The following is a 22,029-nucleotide window of genomic DNA, read 5'->3' on the forward strand; positions in this document are numbered from 1 at the left end:
CCTGATTAATCAGAAAGAGAACGAAAGTGCCGGTATTTTCAGGTGAACAGATCGCCCGGGGTCAGGTAGCACGGAATTGCAGTGGTTACCTTGTTGATGAGTGGGATGTGTTGGGATGAGAGTTTTGTTTCAGCTAGAAACTTTGTTCTAGGATTATTTCCACACACGAACGATGAAATACATAATATGGTAGATACATTTATTACAATATAATATTTGTGCATACACAAAAGTTCAGAATAATGCCTTGAATCATGATCGAACTGTTCTTGAATCAGAATAGTATTGGATGCCTGCAGGAATCCAGTGTTTGCAGCTTTGTATTCAATTTGCATGTGGCAAATAGATAAGGCACATCGTCAAGACTCCAAGCGCCCTCTTGTTGGTCTTGTAAGCCTCCTTGAACGTGTCCCATCACGAAACTTCTCGTAGGATCAAATCTGTCATTCTTGTAAACAGCCAGGGGCGGTAACTCTAAATTCCATTTACTTGCTGACCCCCGCCCCCTCGGCATTTTACTAGTGCTTCAATCATTTTCTGTCGCCGACAATCGCCACAAATATATTTACAACAATCCCTGCTGCCACATAACAGGGTGTAGGTGCTAATATGGTTGTAGCTCTGCTAGTCACTGTTACTACACTGGAGGTTGGTTTTGGTGAAGAAGCAGATGGATTTTGTTCTGTAGAAGCTGTTGTGGGAATTGTTGATGTAGTTGGTTCAGTTACCATTGTGGGTGTCTGTGTAGTAATTGCTGGTGTAGTAGTAGTTGTTGGTGTAGATGTTGTAGTTGTTGGTGCAGTGGTGGTAGTTGTTGATGTAGAGGTGGTTGTTGGTGTAGTTGTTGGTGTAGTTGTGGTAGCTGTCAGTGTAGTTGTTAGTGTAGTGGTAGTTGTTGGCGTAGTTGTGGTAGAAGTTTGTGTAGTTGTGGTAGTTGATGTAGTTATTTCAGTTACCATTGTGGGTGTCTGTGTAGTAATTGCTTGTGTAGTCGTAGTTGTTGGTGTAGATGTGGTAGTTGTTGGTGTTGTGGTGGTAGTTGTTGATGTAGTGGTGATTGTTGGTGTAGTTGTGGTAGCTGTCAGTGTAGTTGTTGGTGTAGTGGTAGTTGTTGGCGTAGTTGTGGTAGAAGTTGTTGTAGTTGTGGTCGTTGATATAGTTGTGGTAGTTGTTGTAGTTGTGGTTGACGTAAAACTGCGACAAGTGGCACAACATCTTTTTATGTAGTCGGAACCGGAAGTGATGCAGTTGCTATATTCGCAAGGGTCAGTATGTATATTGTCGCCATAAGGACAGTCTGCAACAGAAACAAGCTGTGATTAAACCTTCAATTATCTGGTAATTACTGACTGATGATAATTGTGTCGAGCATTTTCGTCTTCTGATTATCATTACCAGAACCCCGTCTGTTCTCCTCTTAGTGAGTGAGTAAGTATTGTTTTAGGCCACTTTTAGCAATATTCCAAAAATATCAGGTCGTGGGACACTAGAAATGGGCTTAAAACATGTGGGGAATCGAACCTCGGTCGTCAGTGTGAAGAGGGAACGCTTTAACCACTAGGCTACCCGACCGCCCCTAATCTCCTCTGAAGCACCGTGTAACCTTTCACTGGACCATGGTTAATACGGAAGCAAACCCCAAAGACATTTACTCTTTAAGTGAAACAAATGATCATTGGTAGGCAATGGATCTCAGTCAAGCGAATCTTGGACTCGATGAGCGAATCGATTCACAGTCAATTGATGCAACTCTGCATAACTCATACTGTCAACTATATGTGAGGTGAAATGGGGTTTAACGTTGCGTCCAAGATTATTGCACTTATATAGTGACGTGCATGTACGTGTGTGTGTTTGTGTGGCTGCTTGTACTAGTCCCGACCGATGTCGATTTATAGTGCCAGCTCACTGAGATACCATGCCGCAGTTTAACATGAATACCCCACTCAGACACAGTATACTGACTCCGAGCCGACCAGTCCTTGTTTTAGCCCCTCAATGCCGAGCGTCAGACAGGGTAATAACAAGTACCATATTTTAACGTCTTTTGGTATGACACGGTCGGGCATCGAACCCCGTACCTTTCGCTCTCCGGGCAGACGCTCTACCACTAGACCACGGAGGCGGTCTCTGTCAACTATAAGACATATTTCATTATATGACCATTCCTCAGCACATGATGAAATCACATACGTTATAGATACTAGACATTTGGATGACGGACGGACGGACAACAATCCTTATGGATCTTTGGAATTCAGTACAAAAGAGGAATTGACATATTTTCAGGGTATAGAGTTGAAGCAAGAGATGAAAGGACTGACGTGAAACAGTCTAAAAAAGTGTACTGCATCCTCATATGATCCGTGTCATATTTAGACATAGATTATACACGACACAAAACACAATATCTAAACTATATTACGTAATCTTAAGATCAAAACGACGAAGTATAATTGTGATGGAGTTTAATCCCCCAACCGCGATATCTGTACTTACGAACTCCCAACGAGTCCGTTCAAGTGTTATCTTTAAACAAAGATTTTAAACACGATACTAAACACAATTTGTTAAATACATCACAGAACCATAACATCAAAATGACGAAGTTTAGTTACGATGGAGTTTAAATCCCAAACAGCGATAGCTGTACTTTCGAACTCCCGACGAGAAAGCTGAAGAAGTTCCGAAGTTTGTGTTTTCATCGTAAGATAAACTTTTTTTTATTGGTCACAACTGTACTGTAAGAATTGTGATCGCCATATGTGCAATTTGATGGAGACAATTTACAATTACAATATACTTATTTGACACTTCCCAAGAGTGACTGAAGCTAGACTATCAAAACGTATTTACCACAAAGTAATTCTGTCTTGGGCAAATGATAAATTCCTGGCAAATAAATATATCATCTAATTTTACCTTTTATAAATAAGAATATCAAAATATGATTTGTTCTTAGGATTTTATAGACACCACCATTGCAAAATAATCCCCATTGCAATACAGTAAGCTACGGTTATAACGAACATGTTTATAACGAACTGACGGATATAACGAACTTACGTTTTTGTCACGACAATTTGCTGTAGTTATGCTTTATATATGCATATAACGAGCCACGGCTACAACGAACTAAATTTAGTGGTCCCTTTGAGTTCGTTATAACCATAGTTTACTGTATATTCAATGCAAATATCGAATACAGTAAACTACGGTTATAACGAACTCGGAGGAACTACTAATTATAGTTCGTAATAATCGTAGTTCGTTATAAGCATATGTACAGCATTTATACAACAACTGGTCGGGACTAAAAAAAAGTTCGTTATATCGGTTAGTTCGTTATAAGCGTGTTCGTTATAAACGTAGTTTACTGTACATAGAGCATGTAGATGTGAAGCATATTTGACTTCAATCTGGAAATATTACTATTTAAAATGAAAGACAACATGGTTTCTATGTGTCAACGAGAGATTACTATCATTAAGAAAGGAGTACCGTCATTGCTCTTGTAGAGGGGACACGTCTCGCAGCAGGTCCCCAAATAATCAAGATCGTAGCACAGATGTGGTGACGCCCTTATGAACTCAGCACATGTTTCATTTTCCGGGTACACGATTGGCTGGTTTCCGAAGAGACAATCCGCTGAAATTGTTGACATGTGTCCGAGTGAGTGAGTGAGTGAGTGAGTGAGTGAGTTGGGTTTAACGCCGCTTTTAACAGTATTCCAGTTATATCATGGCGTGTCAGCTTATGTGGGAGGAAAGCCCCAAGTGATGCAGGTCTCAGACGTTTACCACTTCGGTGAAACCCACGAGCACGGGTATGGTGCTGACAAACCTAGAAACATAATCGGGGCTAACCGGGATTCGAACCCACAATCATAGGTTTCTGGCGTGCCCAAGGGACGCAACTCTGCACAGCGAATCGCGGCGCCTTAGATGACTGGGCCACTCGTGCCCCCGACATGTTTCCGAAAGTGATCAGTGCATTAAATGAAATCATGGAAGCATGGATATTATGGTGCCCTCTAAAGAGTATATAAAACACCCAGAAAAAGTCATGCACCACTTACTATTTTATATAATTGTATCCTGTATTAATGTTCTGACGACACACATTTGGTTTCGCTCACAGCGTGACATACCCAAATAGAAATACAGAAAATCGATTATTCATGATCAGTAGCTTGTTCTGTGACTGTTCCATGGAAAAGATCTATTCGATTACCCTTTCAAATGCTCCTTTGTTTTTTTAATATTATGTTTATTTGTTTGTCAGTCTGGAAGAGCATAGAATGACCCTTTGCTAAATTTCACTGATCGATTGTATCTTAGAATATTATTACAATAGGATCAACAGCGGTAGAAACTAACAGGTTTAGTCAACAAGCCCTTATAATGCTATTATATAGCAAAACCCTTAAAAAAGGTATATTTCTACTTGTCCTTAGGATACCTTTACCATTGGGAAGTTTGGCAAGGACAATAGGACTAGTTTCTAACGCTGATCAATGTCAAGGTCACTGGTGAGTTGGTGGTCTGATGTGCTACGACACATTTGGCAAAGTTGCATCCCTTAGTGCTTCCAGGATCCGCTGGTAGTGGATTTGAATCCAAATATTCACCCCTGTTACGATCCGTGGTTTGTCAGTATCATATCCATGCTAACGGATGGACTTATGTGTAGAAGAGAAGCTTCAACAACTTACTATTCTTCTGTTCTGGTGCATCAATGGAAAACACGCACTGCCCAGCAACACACCACTGAAATCACACGTGTAACACATACAAATTTACATGTATACTACTACTACTACTACTGCTACTGCTGCTGCTGCTGCTGCTGCTGCTGCTGCTACTACTACTAGGGGGCACAGGTGGCCCAGTCGTCTAAGGCGCTGCGATTCGCTGTGCACGGCACGCCAGAAACCCATGATTGTGGGTTCGAATCCCGGTTCGCCCCAATTATGTTTCTAGGTTTGTCAGCATCATACCCGTGCTCGTGGGTTTCACCGAAGTGGTAAACGTCTGAGACCTGCATCACTTCGGGCTTTCCTTCCACATTAATCTGACACGCCGCGATATAACTGGAATACTGTTAAAAGCGGCGTTAAACCTAACTCACTCACTCACTACTACTACTACTACTACCACTGACTGATAATAATAATAATAATAATAATAATAATAATAATAACAGCACTTTATGAAACAAATATATTAATTATTATGCTGCTCAACAGACAAAATTCAATTTCATTATGATGTTTACTTTCAATTCCCCGGGAAGTGCATGCACATGTTAACATGGGTTAAGTACAGACACATATGCACGTTCAGATGGTGTACCTTTTTATTGCCACATGGCGTTCCTTCTGCAGCACTGCGGGGCGACTCAAGCTCGTCCCTGCCACAGATCATTCTCTTGCATATGTTTTCTGAATTACCTATGTCGATATCCTGTAAACGTCATGTTCAATAGTGAGTAAAATGTCTATCTATAATGAAAATATACCAGTTAGGCAATTTTTACACTTGTATAGTATATGATGTTCCAAGCAGGATTTTTTCTAATGATGTGAAATGTATTATTTCTCACTGATCGCAAGACGAAGCCAGGTCCAAACATCATTTGACACTGCGTGTGAACGTCGTAGAGCTGCCCCGGCATCGTCCCCGTGATGTTTGTCACAGACGCCGGTTCGAGACTCGTCTGTAGGCATTGCCTTTGGGCATCTGTACTGTAAAAATGTACGGAGAACGATATTGAATAGGAAATATGACGGATATATTAGGTTATATGGATATACTCATGCGCAAAGACACCAGCACATATTGTAAAATGTCGTCATCTTCTAAAACATATACGGAGACAGATATTGAATAGGAGATGTATCAGAAATATCACGTTATAGTGAGTTACTCATGGGCATGGGCACTAGCACAAAATATCGCCATATACGGTATCTTCCCAAAACGTAGACCTGCCAAAACGCAGACCCGTTAAAACAACACTCGTTATGGCTGGTTGCATCATTATTAGTCCCCTGTACCTTTGATTAAGTAAAATGGTATCACTCATGTAACAAGAAAGAAAGCTGGGTAGATTTCACAATTTTTTATTCAAATGTTATTTCATTTGTCATTTATGATTATCAGTCATTTTCACTTGTTTATCATCAGTGGACCAACTGCATACAGGTACTGAAGGGGTGTCTTTTCACGGCGATGAAGCTGTTCCTTGAGTCGGACAAGTACACAGTACACATTTTCATTCTCCGTCCTGTTCTTAGCGTACATGTAGCCGTCTAGGAGAACTTGTGGGGCACCTTTCTGGGACAAGACATTCTCAACTTTCGTAAGTCCGGCCATAGCTTAATTGGACGAGATTGAAGCTCATGTTCAAATATATTTATATGTTATATTAGTGATTGGGAACATTTGGTATATTCTTACACAAATCCCACAACTTGTTTAAAGGTAATGTTTGAGTAAGATTTGTGATGTACCGGGAGCAGATTAAAGAAAGGAGGAGTTTTTTAAGACAATGTTGTTGTTGTCCACTACTGCTCATTGTCTGAACATATTGATAATCCCTCATAGCAAGGGAGTGGACCAGTCCGTGCATTAATTAGGTGTGACCAGCATGGCCCAATTAATTAGTGAGCTAATTTTAACTGCTTTTTGGGAGGTCTGCATTTTGGAGGTCTACGTTATGGGAGGGAACCTCATATACAATAATGACGAGGCGCTACAATTCGGTACGAGATATTTGTCTTAGTTATACCAGCACCCGACGGCCATGGATACGGGTGAACACATTAACACACATATTCACGTCTAATAGTGTGTCACCTTTACCACTCACCTCCCATCTATCCCAGTTAAAATCAATTGGTTTGCAAAAGTTATTTCCGCAATGCTAATGGAAAACAAACTGAAATGGAGCATTTATTGTAAATAACCCTTTGAAACTAACACGTTGATTTGGGCTAAATGAAAGGAAAGAGTGATGTATTCATTGTCACGAAAGAAAAGCCCTGGACAATAGTAATGAAACAATTCTCAGATACACTTAAAAAAATCCAACAGTCTGAATGGAATCACGTGAAAAACTATGGTTAGCAAAAGTTTGGCACAAGGGAAAGACGGAAAATGGAACGGAACAGAGCCGGATTAATCCAGATCTTCAGTAATAAAGTGTTCATTTCACATTTAGGGTAAAGTGTTATTATCACAGCAGTAAATAAATGTATGCCAAATTCAAATTCAACACAAAATGTTCTTTACAAGTCAAATTCCATTGATGAATAAAGAAACTACATCCCACTTTTCAATCCTGATCCAAAATCTGACTTGGCTACATTAGAACACAATTGTTAACAGTTTGCAGTAAAACCTTGTTAACACGAAGTTCCCATCGAACAAAACATTTGATGGATGGCATCACGAGTGATCAGGGAAGTTAGTATTGTGGTCAAGATTCAAAGGATCCAATAACATAAGTTGCGTCCGCCGTCTCATGGCAACAGTACTGCTGTGCTGCTTCAGCCAATAAATACTTACTTTCAGATGCAAATTGTGTGAATGGCGGGTGCTACCGGTAAGGCAGGATATGCTTACGCTTTTCGCGAACACCTGGTATGATCGCTGATTTTCAGTTGTCCATTCATATAAGTTTTAAAAGCTATTGTGCTCCATACGCCAAATGGAATGTGTTACAAAGGATAATCTAGACTGGTTATTTTCTTGCATTTTGTACTGGTTATATTTTCAATAATAATGGCGAGACTATATATGTCAGTAGCACACAAATGGCAAGGAAAACACATAGATTGCTTCTAAAGTGAGGTGAGGTGAGGTGAGATGAGGTGAAATTGGGTTAAACGTCGCGTCCAAGATCATTGCACTTATATACCGACGTGCAGGTACGTGTGTGTGTGTGTGGCTGCTTGTACTAGTCCGGACTGATGCTGGTTTGATAGTGCTAGCCCACTAAGATACCAGTTTAACATGAATAGCCCACTCAGACACAGTATACTGACTCCAAGCCGACCAGTCCTTGTTTTAGCCGGGGCAGTCGGGTAGCCTAGTGGTTAAAGCGTTCGCTCGTCACGCCGAAGGCCCGGGTTCGATTCCCAACATGGGTACAATGTGTGAAGCCCATTTCTGGTGTCCCCCGCCGTGATATTGCTGGAATATTGCTAAAAGCGGCGTAAAACCAAACTCACTCACTCACTCACTCACTCACTTGTTTTAGCCCCTTTATGCCCAGCGCCAGACAGCGTAACAAGTACCATCTTTTAACGTGCTTTGGTATGACGCGACCGGGGATCGAACCCCGTACCTTCTGCTCTCCGGGCAGACGCTCTACCACTAGACCATGGTCGATCCCATTTCTATTCCATTTATTAAAGTTGTCCCTGTTTCATCTTTCAAACCATCCGACCCGTGTCTTCAACAACTCATGCTTGCCATAAATGGCGACTATGCTTGTCGTAAGAGGCGACTAACGGGATCGGGTTGTCAGGCTCGCTGACTTGGTTGATGCATGTCATCGTATCCCATTTTTTGAATCGATGCTCATGATGCCAATTACAGGATTGTCTGGTCCAGGCTCGATTATTTACAGACCGCCGTCATATGTTGGAATATTACTGAGTGCGGCGTTGAACAACAAACAAATCATACCAACCCGTCTGTTAGGATGCCTTGGATGAAGGTTTGGAAGTATCGTAACGAACACGTGGAAAAGACGTAGTAGTTGTTGTGGTCAAGAACTTGGGTCGTGGTGTGGGAATCGCCGGACATAACATACTGGTATGTAGAGTTACACGTGTTCTCCTGCCCGTCATGCAGGGCGCTCAGCCTGCAAAATACCAGGTCAATTTTATGAGATCTATAGGGGCACGGGTGTTCTAGTCGTCTAAGGCGCCGCGATTCGCTGTGCAGAGTTGCGTCCCTTGGACACGCCAGAAACCTATGATTGTGGGTTCGAATCCCGGTTCGCCTCGATTATGTTTCTACGTTTGTCAGCACCATACCCGTGCTCGTGGGTTTCACCGAAGTGGTGCAGTGAAGTGGTTTATCAAACGTCTGAGACCTGCATCACTTCAGGCTTTCCTCCCACATTAAGCTGACACGCCGTGATATAACTGGAATAATGTTAAAAGCGGCGTTAAACCCAACTCACTCAATTACTTATGAGATCTAAATCATTCTGTGCATCACCCAATTTTTATCAATATTCTAGCAATATTACCTCCCGGAACTGTAAGAATTGGTTTCGCACACTGTACCTATTATAAATGTCGAAACAATGACTTCTACATGAGGAGCAATCACTTTAATCACACATTTAAGCGTCGCTGTACTTGAAATTAGTATAGCAAAAATAGCAATACATGCTCAGAGATGTGTATATGTGTCTTTTCTGGGTAGTGCATGTCTCGTCCGATGTATAGTATGACTCTTTGTTTATAGCAGTATCGGTAAATCTCGTAATCCACACCCCCTGTTGAATGTTTACTTTCGCAAATCTAAGCACAACATTTCAGCGCTTGATCGAATACAGGACTCGTTACGGTATATCACAGCTTCTCGTAAGTATACACGTTAATTGTTTTATGACAGTTTCTGGAATGTTTTTGAGGTGGGATTTCCCCACCTCCATTCGAAATTGATTACAAAAGATTAATTTATTAAGACAAAGTCCCTTGACCCAACCTGGTATAGGTCGTATGCATACTGTTGATGCGTTATACAAAATAGAAAGTGATATTAACAACATAACCCACACGTATCACGCAACAAAACAGCCATACCGTGATGATATAGAGTAGCCCGCCCATAATGTGTCATAAAAATGTAACAAATGTGAGCGAGTTGGGTTTAACGCAGCTTGTAACAGTATTCCAGTTATACGTGTCAGCTTAATGTGGGAGGAAAGACCGAAGTGATGCAGGTCTCAGACGTTTACCACTTCGGTGAAACCCACGAGCACGGGTATGGTGCTGACAAATCTAGAAACATAATCGGGGTGAACCGGGATTCGAGCCCACAATCATAGGCTTTTGGCGTGCCCAATGGACGCAACTCGCAGCGCCTTAGACGACTGGGCCACCCGTGCCCCCTGTAACAAAGAACAAGAAACATGTTGCGTATGACATATTTAATAGGTCTGTAAGCGTGCGCCATTACGATCTAATTATAAATTAACTACAGCGATAATTTAGCGTTCCACCCAACATAACCTGGCGTAGATTCGAAATCATTGGCGGGCCAATAGAGATGAACTAACAAAAATGTCATGGTAAACTGTACATTAAAAACACTTACGCATGTCCGACTTCGTGTGTTGTGACCAGCATGTCGTCAACCAGGTTGTCTGAATATTCCACAGCTGACACACTGTCATATGGCGTATCACATATCGTTCCTATACCTGCATACCCTGTGGTAACACGAGGATGGAAACTGATCATGAAACACATCAACATATTACAGGAGTGATCGCGATGGTTTCAAGCCGCCTTCACAAGTATTCCAGCAATATCACGACAGGTATATTAGAACTCGGCTTCAAACCCGGCCTTCCGTGACCAGCGATTCTGTACCCACCAGGTTACCCCTTTGACCCATGTTAAAGTAAGAGTGAGTTTAACGCCGCCTTTAACAGTATTCCAGTTATATCACGGCGTGTCAGCTTAATGTGGGAGGAAAGCCTGAAGTGATGCAGGTCTCAGACGTTTACCACTTGGTGAAACCAACGAGCACGGGTATGGTGCTGACAAACCTAGAAACATAATCGGGGTGAACCGGGATTCGAGCCCACCATCAAAGGTTTCTGGCGTGCCCAATGGACGCAACTCTGCACAGCAAATCGCGGCGCCTTAGACGACTGGGCCACCCGTGCCCCCTTACAGTAAGAACCTGGTGTTACCAAATGCCATTTAAATTTTTCTAGATTGATTCCCTCTAGCTGTATATATGAAGCACCTGACATAACAGTTAGATACAGAATGCCGTTGTACTGACTGTTCCTTGTAGAAATGATGAACATGAAAATAACAATACCGTTTTACCATAACTTGGGTGAACATCACAAGGCAAAATTCTAATGGTGAAATTTGTTATTTCAATTTGAAAACTAATAGCAATTTTATATCTCAATTCAATAGAACTTCAGTATTCTACAAAAAAACAAAAACAGAGGCGATTCCAAACTCGACGGAATTGATGGTATGAACGCCGTCGCTTAGGACGACGTTCATACAATGTTTGGCCCTCACTCTATGAAGTTTCATACTCCAATGAACTCACACAAAGAGAAATACAATTCTTGTAATTTTCGTTTCACTATTTTTACCTAACAGATCGTAGACCTTGATCTTTACACAATTATATTAAGTACGTGTGACTTCATGTTTTCAATGACAGCCATACAACAACCAGCTGTATCGCGGAATGAAATAGTTCCTCAAAACGAGTGGTGACATGAGCTTATGTATGCCAAACATGCTCAATGTGCTCAACAAGATCAACTTGTGTAGTTTTTGTACAATAAATGTACTCAAATAATATACTCGTCAGATGTCAAAGGTCTTTTAAGAACTACCTCAGTAAGTCAGTCACAATGACAGCGCGTCCTAATACATTTACATCAAATACAAGACTACAAAATAAACGTGACGGGAGTGGTTTCCGAATTTTTGATGAACCTGTGACTAGTGTTAGACATCACTGATCATTTGGTCGATCCCTTAAAGATGATTGTAAAGTTGTGGCAAATAGAAACTGTAAGATACATTAATTTATTGCTGAAGACTGTCACATTAGTCTAGAGACGGATCGAGTCGATACTACGGCAGTTTGGATCTGCTTTTCTTCCTCTGTTCTCTAGGATGGGTTGTAGAGAGGATATCCTTGAACAGACAAGCAATCAAACTCCCTGACTGATGAGAAACAACACTTCCGTATGTATTCGTGCTTGGGAACTCCCGTGGGTCCCCTAGTAATGTGGAAGTAGTCCGTCAGTGTTCACGTCTTATCAAGAACACGGTCTCGTGGAAAACGTATAAACGTCAAATTGTGTCGTTCATACACTTATGATACGTCAATTTCTAGGTCATGTGACCCACCTCTCGTCCAATGGAAAAGACATATCGTGTAAACTTCAAATTCCAAAATTATTCCAAAATGACTGAATGCCTTAGAAAGTATACTGCGACTCACCAAGCAGGTCTGCGGTGTCTCCATTTTCCTCTACATTGATTAGGTCCTTCCTAGAACGAGTTGGTAACATGTCAGCTATTCTGATGTAACAGGGCTAAGCTAACACATAACACGAAATTTGGGCAGAGGCAAAGATGTTCATTTTCATGGGGTCATTATTGGGAAGATGTTGATTAAGTGGGAGAGTTAATTAACGTCGCTTTGAACAGCAATTCAATTATATCAGGGGCTGTTAGGCTGATGTTGGGGGACAGCCTGATGTGATGGTTTCAGGCGTGAACACATAACCACAAACCTAGAACATCGCCTCGGCGAATCTGGGAGTCAAACCCACGACATTAGGTTTAAGGCAGGCCTAAATGGCGCACATCTGCACATCTTATTGCAACGTTTTGGACAACCTATAAAGCATGGAGAACTAATGAATGACTGTGAGTTGAGTTTAACGCCGCTTTTAACAGTATTCCAGTTATATCGCGGCGTGTCAGCTTAATGTGGGAGGAAAGCCCGAAGTGATGCAGGTCTCAGACGTTTGATAAACCACTTCACTGCACCACTTCGGTGAAACCCACGAGCACGGGTATGGTGCTAATTTTATCATCTAATTTTACCTATTATAAATAAGAATATCAAAATATGATATGTTCTTAGGATTTTATATATTTTATGTTTTCAAAAGAAATCCATGTTATTTTTGTCAATGATCCACACATCCCGTATCAAATCAAGTATCTTTACTTAACGTTCAGGGGAGATAATCCAAGTTCGGAATTATTGAAAGTGAGTGAGTGAGTGAGTTGGGTTTAACGCCGCTTTTAACAGTATTCCAGTTATATCGCGACCTGTCAGCTTAATGTGGGAGGAAAGCCCCAAGTGATGCAGGTCTTAGACGTTTACCACTTCGGTGAAACCCACGAGCACGGGTATGGTGCTGACAAATCTAGAAACATAATCGGGGTGAACCGGGATTCGAACCCACTATCATAGGTTTCTGGCGTGCCCAATGGACGCAACTCTGCACAGCGAATCGCGGCGCCTTGGACGACTGGGCCACCCGTCCCGCCACTTATGAATTGAAAACAGCATTAGAACCGCAGGGCGTACTTAACACACAGATAACACAACAGGTAATAAGGTGGTCGGGGACATGTGTGAATTATCTATACACTTGGCTGATTGTGACAACTCACGCCGTGAACAAAACAACGTGGTCATTTTCAGGGAATCCTGGTGTGTCAGTCTTCCATCGGCTTGTGCCCTCGAGAAGTTTATCACCATCTATCTTCGTTTCATCAACTGCAGCACTTTGGAACGGTTGTTCTGACTGCTTATCCTAAAATGATATCACGGAGAACCATGATACATACAATATCTGAATCAGAATGTTTAATTATTAACGTTAATATCAATAGTGTCTTCTGATTATAATGTATTCAGGAAATATAGTAATCCTGTCCTTGTCGTTATTGGCCTATTGTTTGTTTGTTGTTTAATGCCACACTCAGCAATAGTCCAGACTTATAACGGCGGTCTGTAAATAATAGAGTCTGGACCAGACAGTCCAGTGACTGACATCATGAGCATCGATCCACACAATTGGGATATGATGAGATGCAGCAACCAAGTCAGCGAGCCTGACCACCCGATCCCGCTAGACGGCTCCTATTAGCCTATTGAAAATGGTTCATCCAGCTGTGTAAACTTTAACATCATGGCTGGAGTCAATGTGTATGTTATATCACCATTATACCATCACACAACGTACTTTTAATGTCACCTGCTCAGTAATGACATCACCATCAATACAGTGAGTGAGTGAGTATAGTTTTTACGCCGCTTTTAGCAATATTCCAGCAATATCACGGCGGGGGACACCAGTAATTCGAGATTCGAATCCGGGTCTTCGGCGTGCCATCACAATACAGTGTAACATTAAGTTGTTACATTTGATACGCCATGTATGGAAGGCAATGTAGTTTGCTTACCAACATACCAACAACAGAAGACAAACTTCTTACCTCAATGATATATCCTATCAGGTTTATGTTGTACAGAGGAGACGCCTTCTTATAACGGAGATCGACCTGTTATTGAAAGAGAATTAGCAAATTTGGGTTACCAAATGATTATAAGAAGATAATGAGATCAACTAAACTCATCACTGTGTATCCAAACTAGGAAACAGGGTCACCTGTTATCACCTTACTGATCCATGCCAACCTCTATAATCAACACTGAATGAAATGCTATAAATATATTGTTTAACACTGCACTCCGCACACTGTTCCAGCTATATGAAACACAATCAAACTAGCCTGACCATTTGGTCGTTACTTACTTATTCTAACCCGCAATGGACGTCATACAGCTGGAATATTGTTGGAGTGCGGCGTTAAACAACAAACTAAACCCAATTTACCCTCGGGGAATACTGTAAGAAACCTTAACCCGTTCATAAGATGTGCGTAAACGACAATGCCTTGGCCTACTTTTAATTCCGGTTTTAACCCTATCGAACATGTATGGTTTGTTTTGTTTGTTGTTTTAACGTCGCACTAAGTACTATTCCAGCTATATGTCACGCAATCAAACAAGTCACCGAGTCTGACCACCCAATCCATTTGGTCACCTCTGACGTTCAGCATACTTCCCTAGGAATATCCAAGTGGAATACTGTAAGAAACCTCACCCCGTTCATAAGATGTGCAAAGTATCTCTTGAGGCCTTGTTTTGTCTCCTGATGCTTTAAGGCTTCAGACTGCTGGGTTGCTCTGGAAAACCATCTGTGAAGGACAAGGGAAACTTTTGGTTTGTTTTGTTTTGTTGCAATCAGCAATATTCCAGCTTTATGACGGCGGTCTGTAAATAATCGAGTCTGGACCAGACAATCCAGTGATTAATATCATGAGCATCGATCCACGCAATTGGGACCGATGACATGCATCAACCAAGTCAGTGAGCCTGACCACCCGATCCCGTTAGTCGCCTTTTACGACAAGCATAGTCACCTTTGAAGGCAAGCATGGGTTGCTGAAGACCTATTCTACCCCGGAATCTTCACGGGTCGACAAGGGAAGCAATTACCAGGAAATGCTTTGACGACATAAAACTCCCATGGGGCATGTTACAATGGTTTTACCTTCATAAAATTGTATTTCTTGTCACGAAGATACAAATACGTACATCCCCAAACCTTGGTTTACTTTTATAAGGGTAACGCTATTTTTCAGGGCATTATCATTTTCAGAAGCCCGAGGTCTTCCATTAACGGCCAAATGAAGGAGGGCAGTTGAAAAGACCGAGAGCTTCTGCAAATGATAATGCCCTGAAAAATAGCGTTACCGTTATTATAGCTTAAATGGATGGAATTTGTTATCAAATAAAAAGAAACAACAATATCGGTTTTCAAACATTTAATGCAATCAACACGAATGTCACTAACCCACCTACAAATATGGAAACATCATTGAACAAACCAGATGACGACACTATTGAACGTGGCGTCACATATCCATATCCTATGACGTCACCTAACAATGGCCCGTCGTCAAGAAATATGAGGGCATTATCAAGTTAACAGTGGCCCGCTCATTTTTGATAACATGCGGGCGGTTTAATGATAAGTCTATCCATTTTAGCTGTAATGCCAGATAACTACTCAAAGAAACACACTGAGGCATTATTGACTGGGTTAATTGGTGTGGAGGTAAATGTATTGCACAACCCAATATTATCTGGCCCACTTTTTAAATTGTACAAATTGTACTCGTTATTAAGGCTGAAGGCAAGTACCTTTCATAAACAGAGAACGCTATCACTGTAATGACGTCCACGTAGATTGGCTCCTGAATCTCGCGCTTCTTCCTCAAGGATTCTGATGCCATCATCCAACCATCTCTCCCTGACTGACCCTTCTCGCGACCATCTGAATACACAACATCTCAATACACAACGGGACTTTTAATTGTGATATTTACTCATGTCGTTTGTGATTGGTGTTAACCTTCATGTTAACCTGTACGTTAACCATTTCTCAGGCTTCTTTTCTGTTTCTTTATAAAACAGCTTGTTATCATTTGTTATCATACCAAACGATTCTGAGATTGTTACGATCCAATCTTGAATTTGTTATACTACATGTGGTTATACACTTTGAAATTCATTGTAATCAAAGTCTTATTTTGTCACAAAATGCCCAAACTCGTTTTTTTTCCAGCAAACTCATTTCAATGGATGAGAATACATCATTTACGCATCTTGGGTTACATATTTGTTCAAAATTGTTATTGACAATAGAAGAAAAAACGAACAGTCTATGCATATTTCCGTCAATGATTGTATCGATTCTATCATGATTAAACACTTCTTTTACTTTCGACAAAAATTGTTCAAGAAAAAGGAATATAATTTTAGCGATATTTCTGCATTCTGATTTGATTAGAAACATGCACGGTGTGCAGGTATATTGTGCATCAAAAAATATACTTTACAAATTGAATCCACTTTTAATGTGCAAAATTTAGAAATTAGTAAAACCTTTATAAATTGTTATGACTATTTTCAGATCGGTTCGTGTGAATGAGAATAAGACGGATTTATATTATAAGAAAACAACATTTAAAGGTGTTAAAACGTATCACAACATTTTTTAGGTTTTCAGGGAGAGCTTCCCTAGGATTATTAAGCCACTGACCGCAGCAGATTTTTTTTGATGCAGATAAAGACGGGACAAACATAAGGTGAAACATTCACAATTTCTGTAGATATACTCTTGAAAAAACGCTTGTTTTTCATTCTCTTTTCTTGGTGATGTCACAAGTACTACACTACCAAGTGATGATGTCCAATGAATTTACCATCATAAGGGAAAGTGAGTGAATGAGTTGGATTTAACGCCGCTTTTAACAGTATTCCAGTTACATCACAGCGTGTCAGTTTAATGTGGGAGGAAAGCCCCAAGTGATGCAGGTCTTAGACGTTTACCACTTCGGTGAAACCCACGAGCACGGGTATGGTGCTGACAAACCTAGAAACATAATCGGGGCGAACCGGGATTCGAACCCACAATCATAGGTTTCTGGCGTGTCCAAGGGACGCAACTCTGCACAGCGAATCGCGGCGCCTTAGACGACTGGGCCGCCCGTGTCCCCTCATAAGGGAAAGACCATTTAGTAACTGGGAGAAGCTGGAATTTTGTATGACAATACCTTGCAGTCAGAGTTTCGAAATAAACAATATTCTGAAAGGAGGAGCTGAACAAATTATTTTTAATTTTTATCCAGCAAATGTATATTTGATTCTGTTAAAGCGAAGGACAAGTTTCTTTTCCGTTAAACCTACGAACACCTTACCATCATTATCTATTGGTGAAATGAGAACTGGTGAAGAAGTAAGGGTGTATCTGATATCACTGGCAGCTGATTCTGTTCCTGTCGGCTTCAACTCATACATACGTGGTCCAGAGAGCAAGAGAAGGCCTTCCTGGTAAATAAACAACAATCGTAATATGCACTTACGGTAAATTTCATGCACTCATAATATATTTTGTTGAGAAATTTATCCTTAACAATTATATTATTGGTCTATGAAATGTATTGTAATATCATAAAATTGATATTACAATACATTTCATAGACCAATAATATAATTGTTAAGGATAAATTTCTGACATTCAGGTGAGCTTTTTAAAGGACGAAACATTTGACTGACTTATCTTTGTCTTGCAATAATTCTCACCCTGCACTGGACATATCAACCACAATGGTGTACGAGGTGTCAGCACATGTAAAGACTGGCGGTTGTTTAACGAAATGCATTTGATATGAGGCATCTGGTTCATCGAAATACAAATTTGTTCTATTTCATAGGTGTGCGTTTAACTGATAGCGAAATTGGAAAGCCATCTACATACATTAATAAAAGCGACAAAACCCATTCGAGTCGAATGCACAGTTCCGACTATATCATGAGCAAGTTTTATGAATCATGAACAATGTGACCATATGACTTATTGAAATCTTTGCTGAGGCCCTGAACAAATGCCATTCAATCTTTCCCTCTAGCATGAACCTCATGTAGAGAACTGAAAAATCGACACAGGCGTTTGCTTTGGTATATTAAATGGGGCGCCTTATGCAGACATGATCACTTGACATTCAACATTTACATTTTATCGTGAAAAGCAGTAACCCATACAAATATATAATACGGTTGGTTTTCCTCTTTGATAACGCAGGACACCTCGATGTTAGCCACGTGAGTCACATCCTGGTACTCTGCGGTTCCCTGAAAGAAAATTAAAAGGTATTACAACAAGAAATGATATTCTTTATGAATGGGTGAATGTCAGCTTTCAATTGGGTTAACGTCTATCTAACCCTTATCCACGTTAATAAAGCTGCAAGAGTTTTATGTCATATATTGTCCAAAGTTAGCGAGTGTGGTATTTGCAGACAAGCATAACACTTGATGTGCAGTTATGTCTCATGGAAAAACTGTACATGTTTCATGAAAGATCACAACTTCCTGTGCACTCCCGCACAAGACATAAATGAAAATGTATGTGTTTGTGTACATAATAGAAGTATTGAGGGTCTCTCGCCTATTAGATACCCTCCCTTGCCACAATATTATCAGCGTACCCGTCCTCTTCTTTGTTCATATAAAGGGGCGATGGGGTACAATGTGTGGAGCCCATTTCTCGGGTCCCGCGCCCTGATATTCCTGGAATACTGCTAAAAGCGGCGTAAAATCAAACTTATTCCTCAGCAATTCTCGCTTCAATGCCTTTCATACTCCCAATTACGTTTTTATTGCTCAAGACGGGTTTTTCAATTATGGGGTTTCAGAGAGCATAAAGTAACTAACTTCATAATGTATAAGAGTGAAAAATAATTTTACCAATTTTGAATGAAATTCAATTGATATTTTGACAATGAGTGAGCACGCACACACTTTGCATTATCTAAAATATTTTCTGACCTGGTTAAATGATAGGAACATTAATTGCTTTGTTAACAGTATCCCAAACAGTACTGGGTTTATTTCTTGTAAATTCTACACCCGTACATGTTTGTTCATCAACGTAAAATATCCCTGTAGAAAAATATACCATGAAGAAGTAAAAGAACACAAACGTTCACATGTATCGAATCTACAGTTTACCTAGTATTGATAAGTACACGTTCATTGTACAACAAATACTGAGTTGTGACAGCATTATTACCTCCAGCTCCAACACTGTATCTCTGACGATGATTGGGTTCCCCTTCTCATCCTGTCTAGATACATATACAGGGGTTGTTTTCTTCACCGACCTGCTAGTCTCCAACTGAAGAGTGACGGAGTCATTGTGTGTCCTTACACTCACTGTGAACTCCCTGGGGAGAGTACAGTCTCTCAACCCTGTATGTGGTTTTATTAAATCTACGGAAGCGCCTATACCTAGAAGAGAAGAATACCTTATATTGCCCTTAAGAGTAGTGAGTGAGTGAGTGAGTATGGTTTTACGCCGCTTTTAGCAATATTCCAGCAACATCACGGCGGGAGGCACCAGAATTGGGCTTCACATATTGTACCCATGTCGGGAATCGAACCCGGGTCTTCGGCGTGACGAGCGAACGCTTTAACCACTAGGCTACCCGACCCCCCCCCCCCCCACCCCCCCCCCTTAAGAGTAGAACAATCATGTGTATGAGCTCATAATACAATGTAGTAACGTCGTAACAATAACTTTCTACATTTTGATTATGTGCATTCTAGCGATTCTAAATGTTGACGGGTCAATTGAAGCCATATGACGTCACAGTGTTTTGTTGTTGAGAAAGATACCACAAGACGTCATCCATTGTTCATGACGTCACACATTAATTACATTACGTCATCTGAACAATAGGCTGCCTTCAGTGAAGGGTTTCTCTGTAGGGTTGACTTCATACGCTTTTTCTTCATTTTGTCTCTTAAAATGTCAGTGAGTAATATAATAGAATAACCTCGAAATTACGGATTGCTTATTCCTTGTGAATGAATGCTATGAGTCCCTCAACAAAGGCTTGAGATTAACATCATTTATTCATACGTTTAGTGTCAAATATTTCATTTTAACAAAGGGTATATTCTCAAACATAATTTTACACAGACAGTTCGAGTTTGGTAAATGGTCGAAATGTGATATAAGAGCACGATTGATATAGATACAATTTTTTAACAAGATAAGCTTTAAATGTTATCATTAATAATCCAAATTTACACCATAAAATTAACATATTCATAGACACTGTTGCCAAACATTTTTTGTCATAAATGTATGGAACATAACTGCTTCTTGTCATTCCTCGGTGTGAATGATGAATAACGTACGATTTCAATATCTGACACGGGAGACCGAAGGTCGTTCGTGTAACAAGTTCAAATGGTTCCAAGTTGGTGTTCAAAAGTTGTCAGGATTCATTAAGAGAAACACGCTTAACGTAAGCCATGACTCGGCGTCGACGCTCGAGGACCGCCTTCATTGTGTAGTTGATAGAGCGTCTGCCCGGAGAGCGGGAGGACGGTGGTTCGATCCACGGCCGCATCATACCAATAGACGTTAAAAAGGAACTTGTTGTTACACTGCCTGGCGCTCGTCATTAAGGGGATGCAACAGATTGGCTCGGAGTCAGTATACTGTGTCCGAAGAAGGGATTTATATTATAAAGTGTACATGGTATCTCCGTGGCGTAGCACTATAAAACCGGACTAGTACGTGCACACACGTTAGGTTAACTGTTGTTTACCCCGTACAAGGAATATTCCAGTAATATAACGGCGGTCTGTAAATAATCGAGTCTGGACCAGCCATCCTGTGATTGACATCATGAGCCTGACCACCTGATCCCGTTAGTCGCCTCTTACGACAAGCATAGTCGCCCATTACGGGTTGCTGAAGAAGTATTCTCAACCTGGATCGTCACGGGTCTACGCACACGACACACCTCACTAAACCATTGACCTAATAAATGGACCAGATAAAGCCAACATATCTGACCTTGTCTGAGATACCTTACCAGTGACGGGTTTCACCGGTAGGATTCGCAAACAACGTGTGTCATCACTATTTATATTAATTGATATACACATGTTTATGCTATAGTCAGACTCGTACAATAGGCTCTTCTTTTAAGCCTAGACTTGTTATGAATTATGGAAAATATCTTGATGTTTAATTCTACCATCAAATGTACAAAATCCACAACGAATATATCTAAATATATAGGTAAATCCTTCCGTACAAACCAGCAAGCTGAAAAAATGCGAAGACAATATGGACATATATTGGCACACACAAGTTACAATGTTATTGCCTAACGTAAACGACATTTTTCATGAGATATGTTTGTACTCACTGTCTTGGCACAATCCAAACTGGCTTAAGGTGAGCAGAATGAGAACCTTCATTTTCACAAAATCGTATGCCATGTTAGATCGTCCAAAGGCATTTGAACATTCAACCAGCGTTTAGCCTTGCTATCTGTTAACAAACTTTCTTCAGTTAGACACATCTTTGTATGCTTGTACGCTTCAATGCCGATAGTGTGAATGGTGAGTAACAACCGCTGTGTATGAGAAAAGGCTTTCATATTCAATCACGTTTTGCGATCGCCACCCTGGCCTAGATCGATTACAATACATACAAAGAGAGCATCTGACAATGTTACCCTTCTGGTGACACACTGGACATGTTTATTTTTAGGGAATGTTTTATGTTTAGTGGTATCAAATTGAAATTTTATGGCATGGGTGTCGGCTGAGA

The 22,029-nt window shown here is 40.7% G+C and overlaps 1 protein-coding gene across 1 annotated transcript; it reads right to left on the reverse strand.

Annotated features, from left to right (window-relative positions):
- Positions 1 to 467: 467 nt before the first annotated feature.
- LOC139441899 (uncharacterized) lies at positions 468 to 21,760 on the reverse strand. Its single transcript, XM_071222648.1, has 16 exons — positions 21,623 to 21,760; positions 19,465 to 19,682; positions 18,435 to 18,524; positions 17,591 to 17,720; positions 16,032 to 16,164; positions 14,929 to 15,022; positions 14,258 to 14,323; positions 13,430 to 13,572; positions 12,240 to 12,289; positions 10,344 to 10,458; positions 8,701 to 8,874; positions 5,605 to 5,746; positions 5,355 to 5,465; positions 4,715 to 4,769; positions 3,502 to 3,648; positions 468 to 1,297 (listed from the first exon to the last, which is right to left on the reverse strand). The coding sequence occupies exons 1-16, from the start codon at positions 21,693 to 21,695 to the stop codon at positions 531 to 533; spliced, it is 2,508 nt and encodes an 835-aa protein (XP_071078749.1). The 5' UTR covers positions 21,696 to 21,760; the 3' UTR covers positions 468 to 530.
- Between the last annotated feature and the right edge of the window lie 269 nt (positions 21,761 to 22,029).

The sequence above is a fragment of the Haliotis cracherodii genome, unplaced genomic scaffold (assembly GCF_022045235.1).
Source record: "Haliotis cracherodii isolate W230 unplaced genomic scaffold, xgHalCrac1.p SCAF_48, whole genome shotgun sequence".
In the NCBI taxonomy this organism is placed as follows: domain Eukaryota; kingdom Metazoa; phylum Mollusca; class Gastropoda; order Lepetellida; family Haliotidae; genus Haliotis; species Haliotis cracherodii.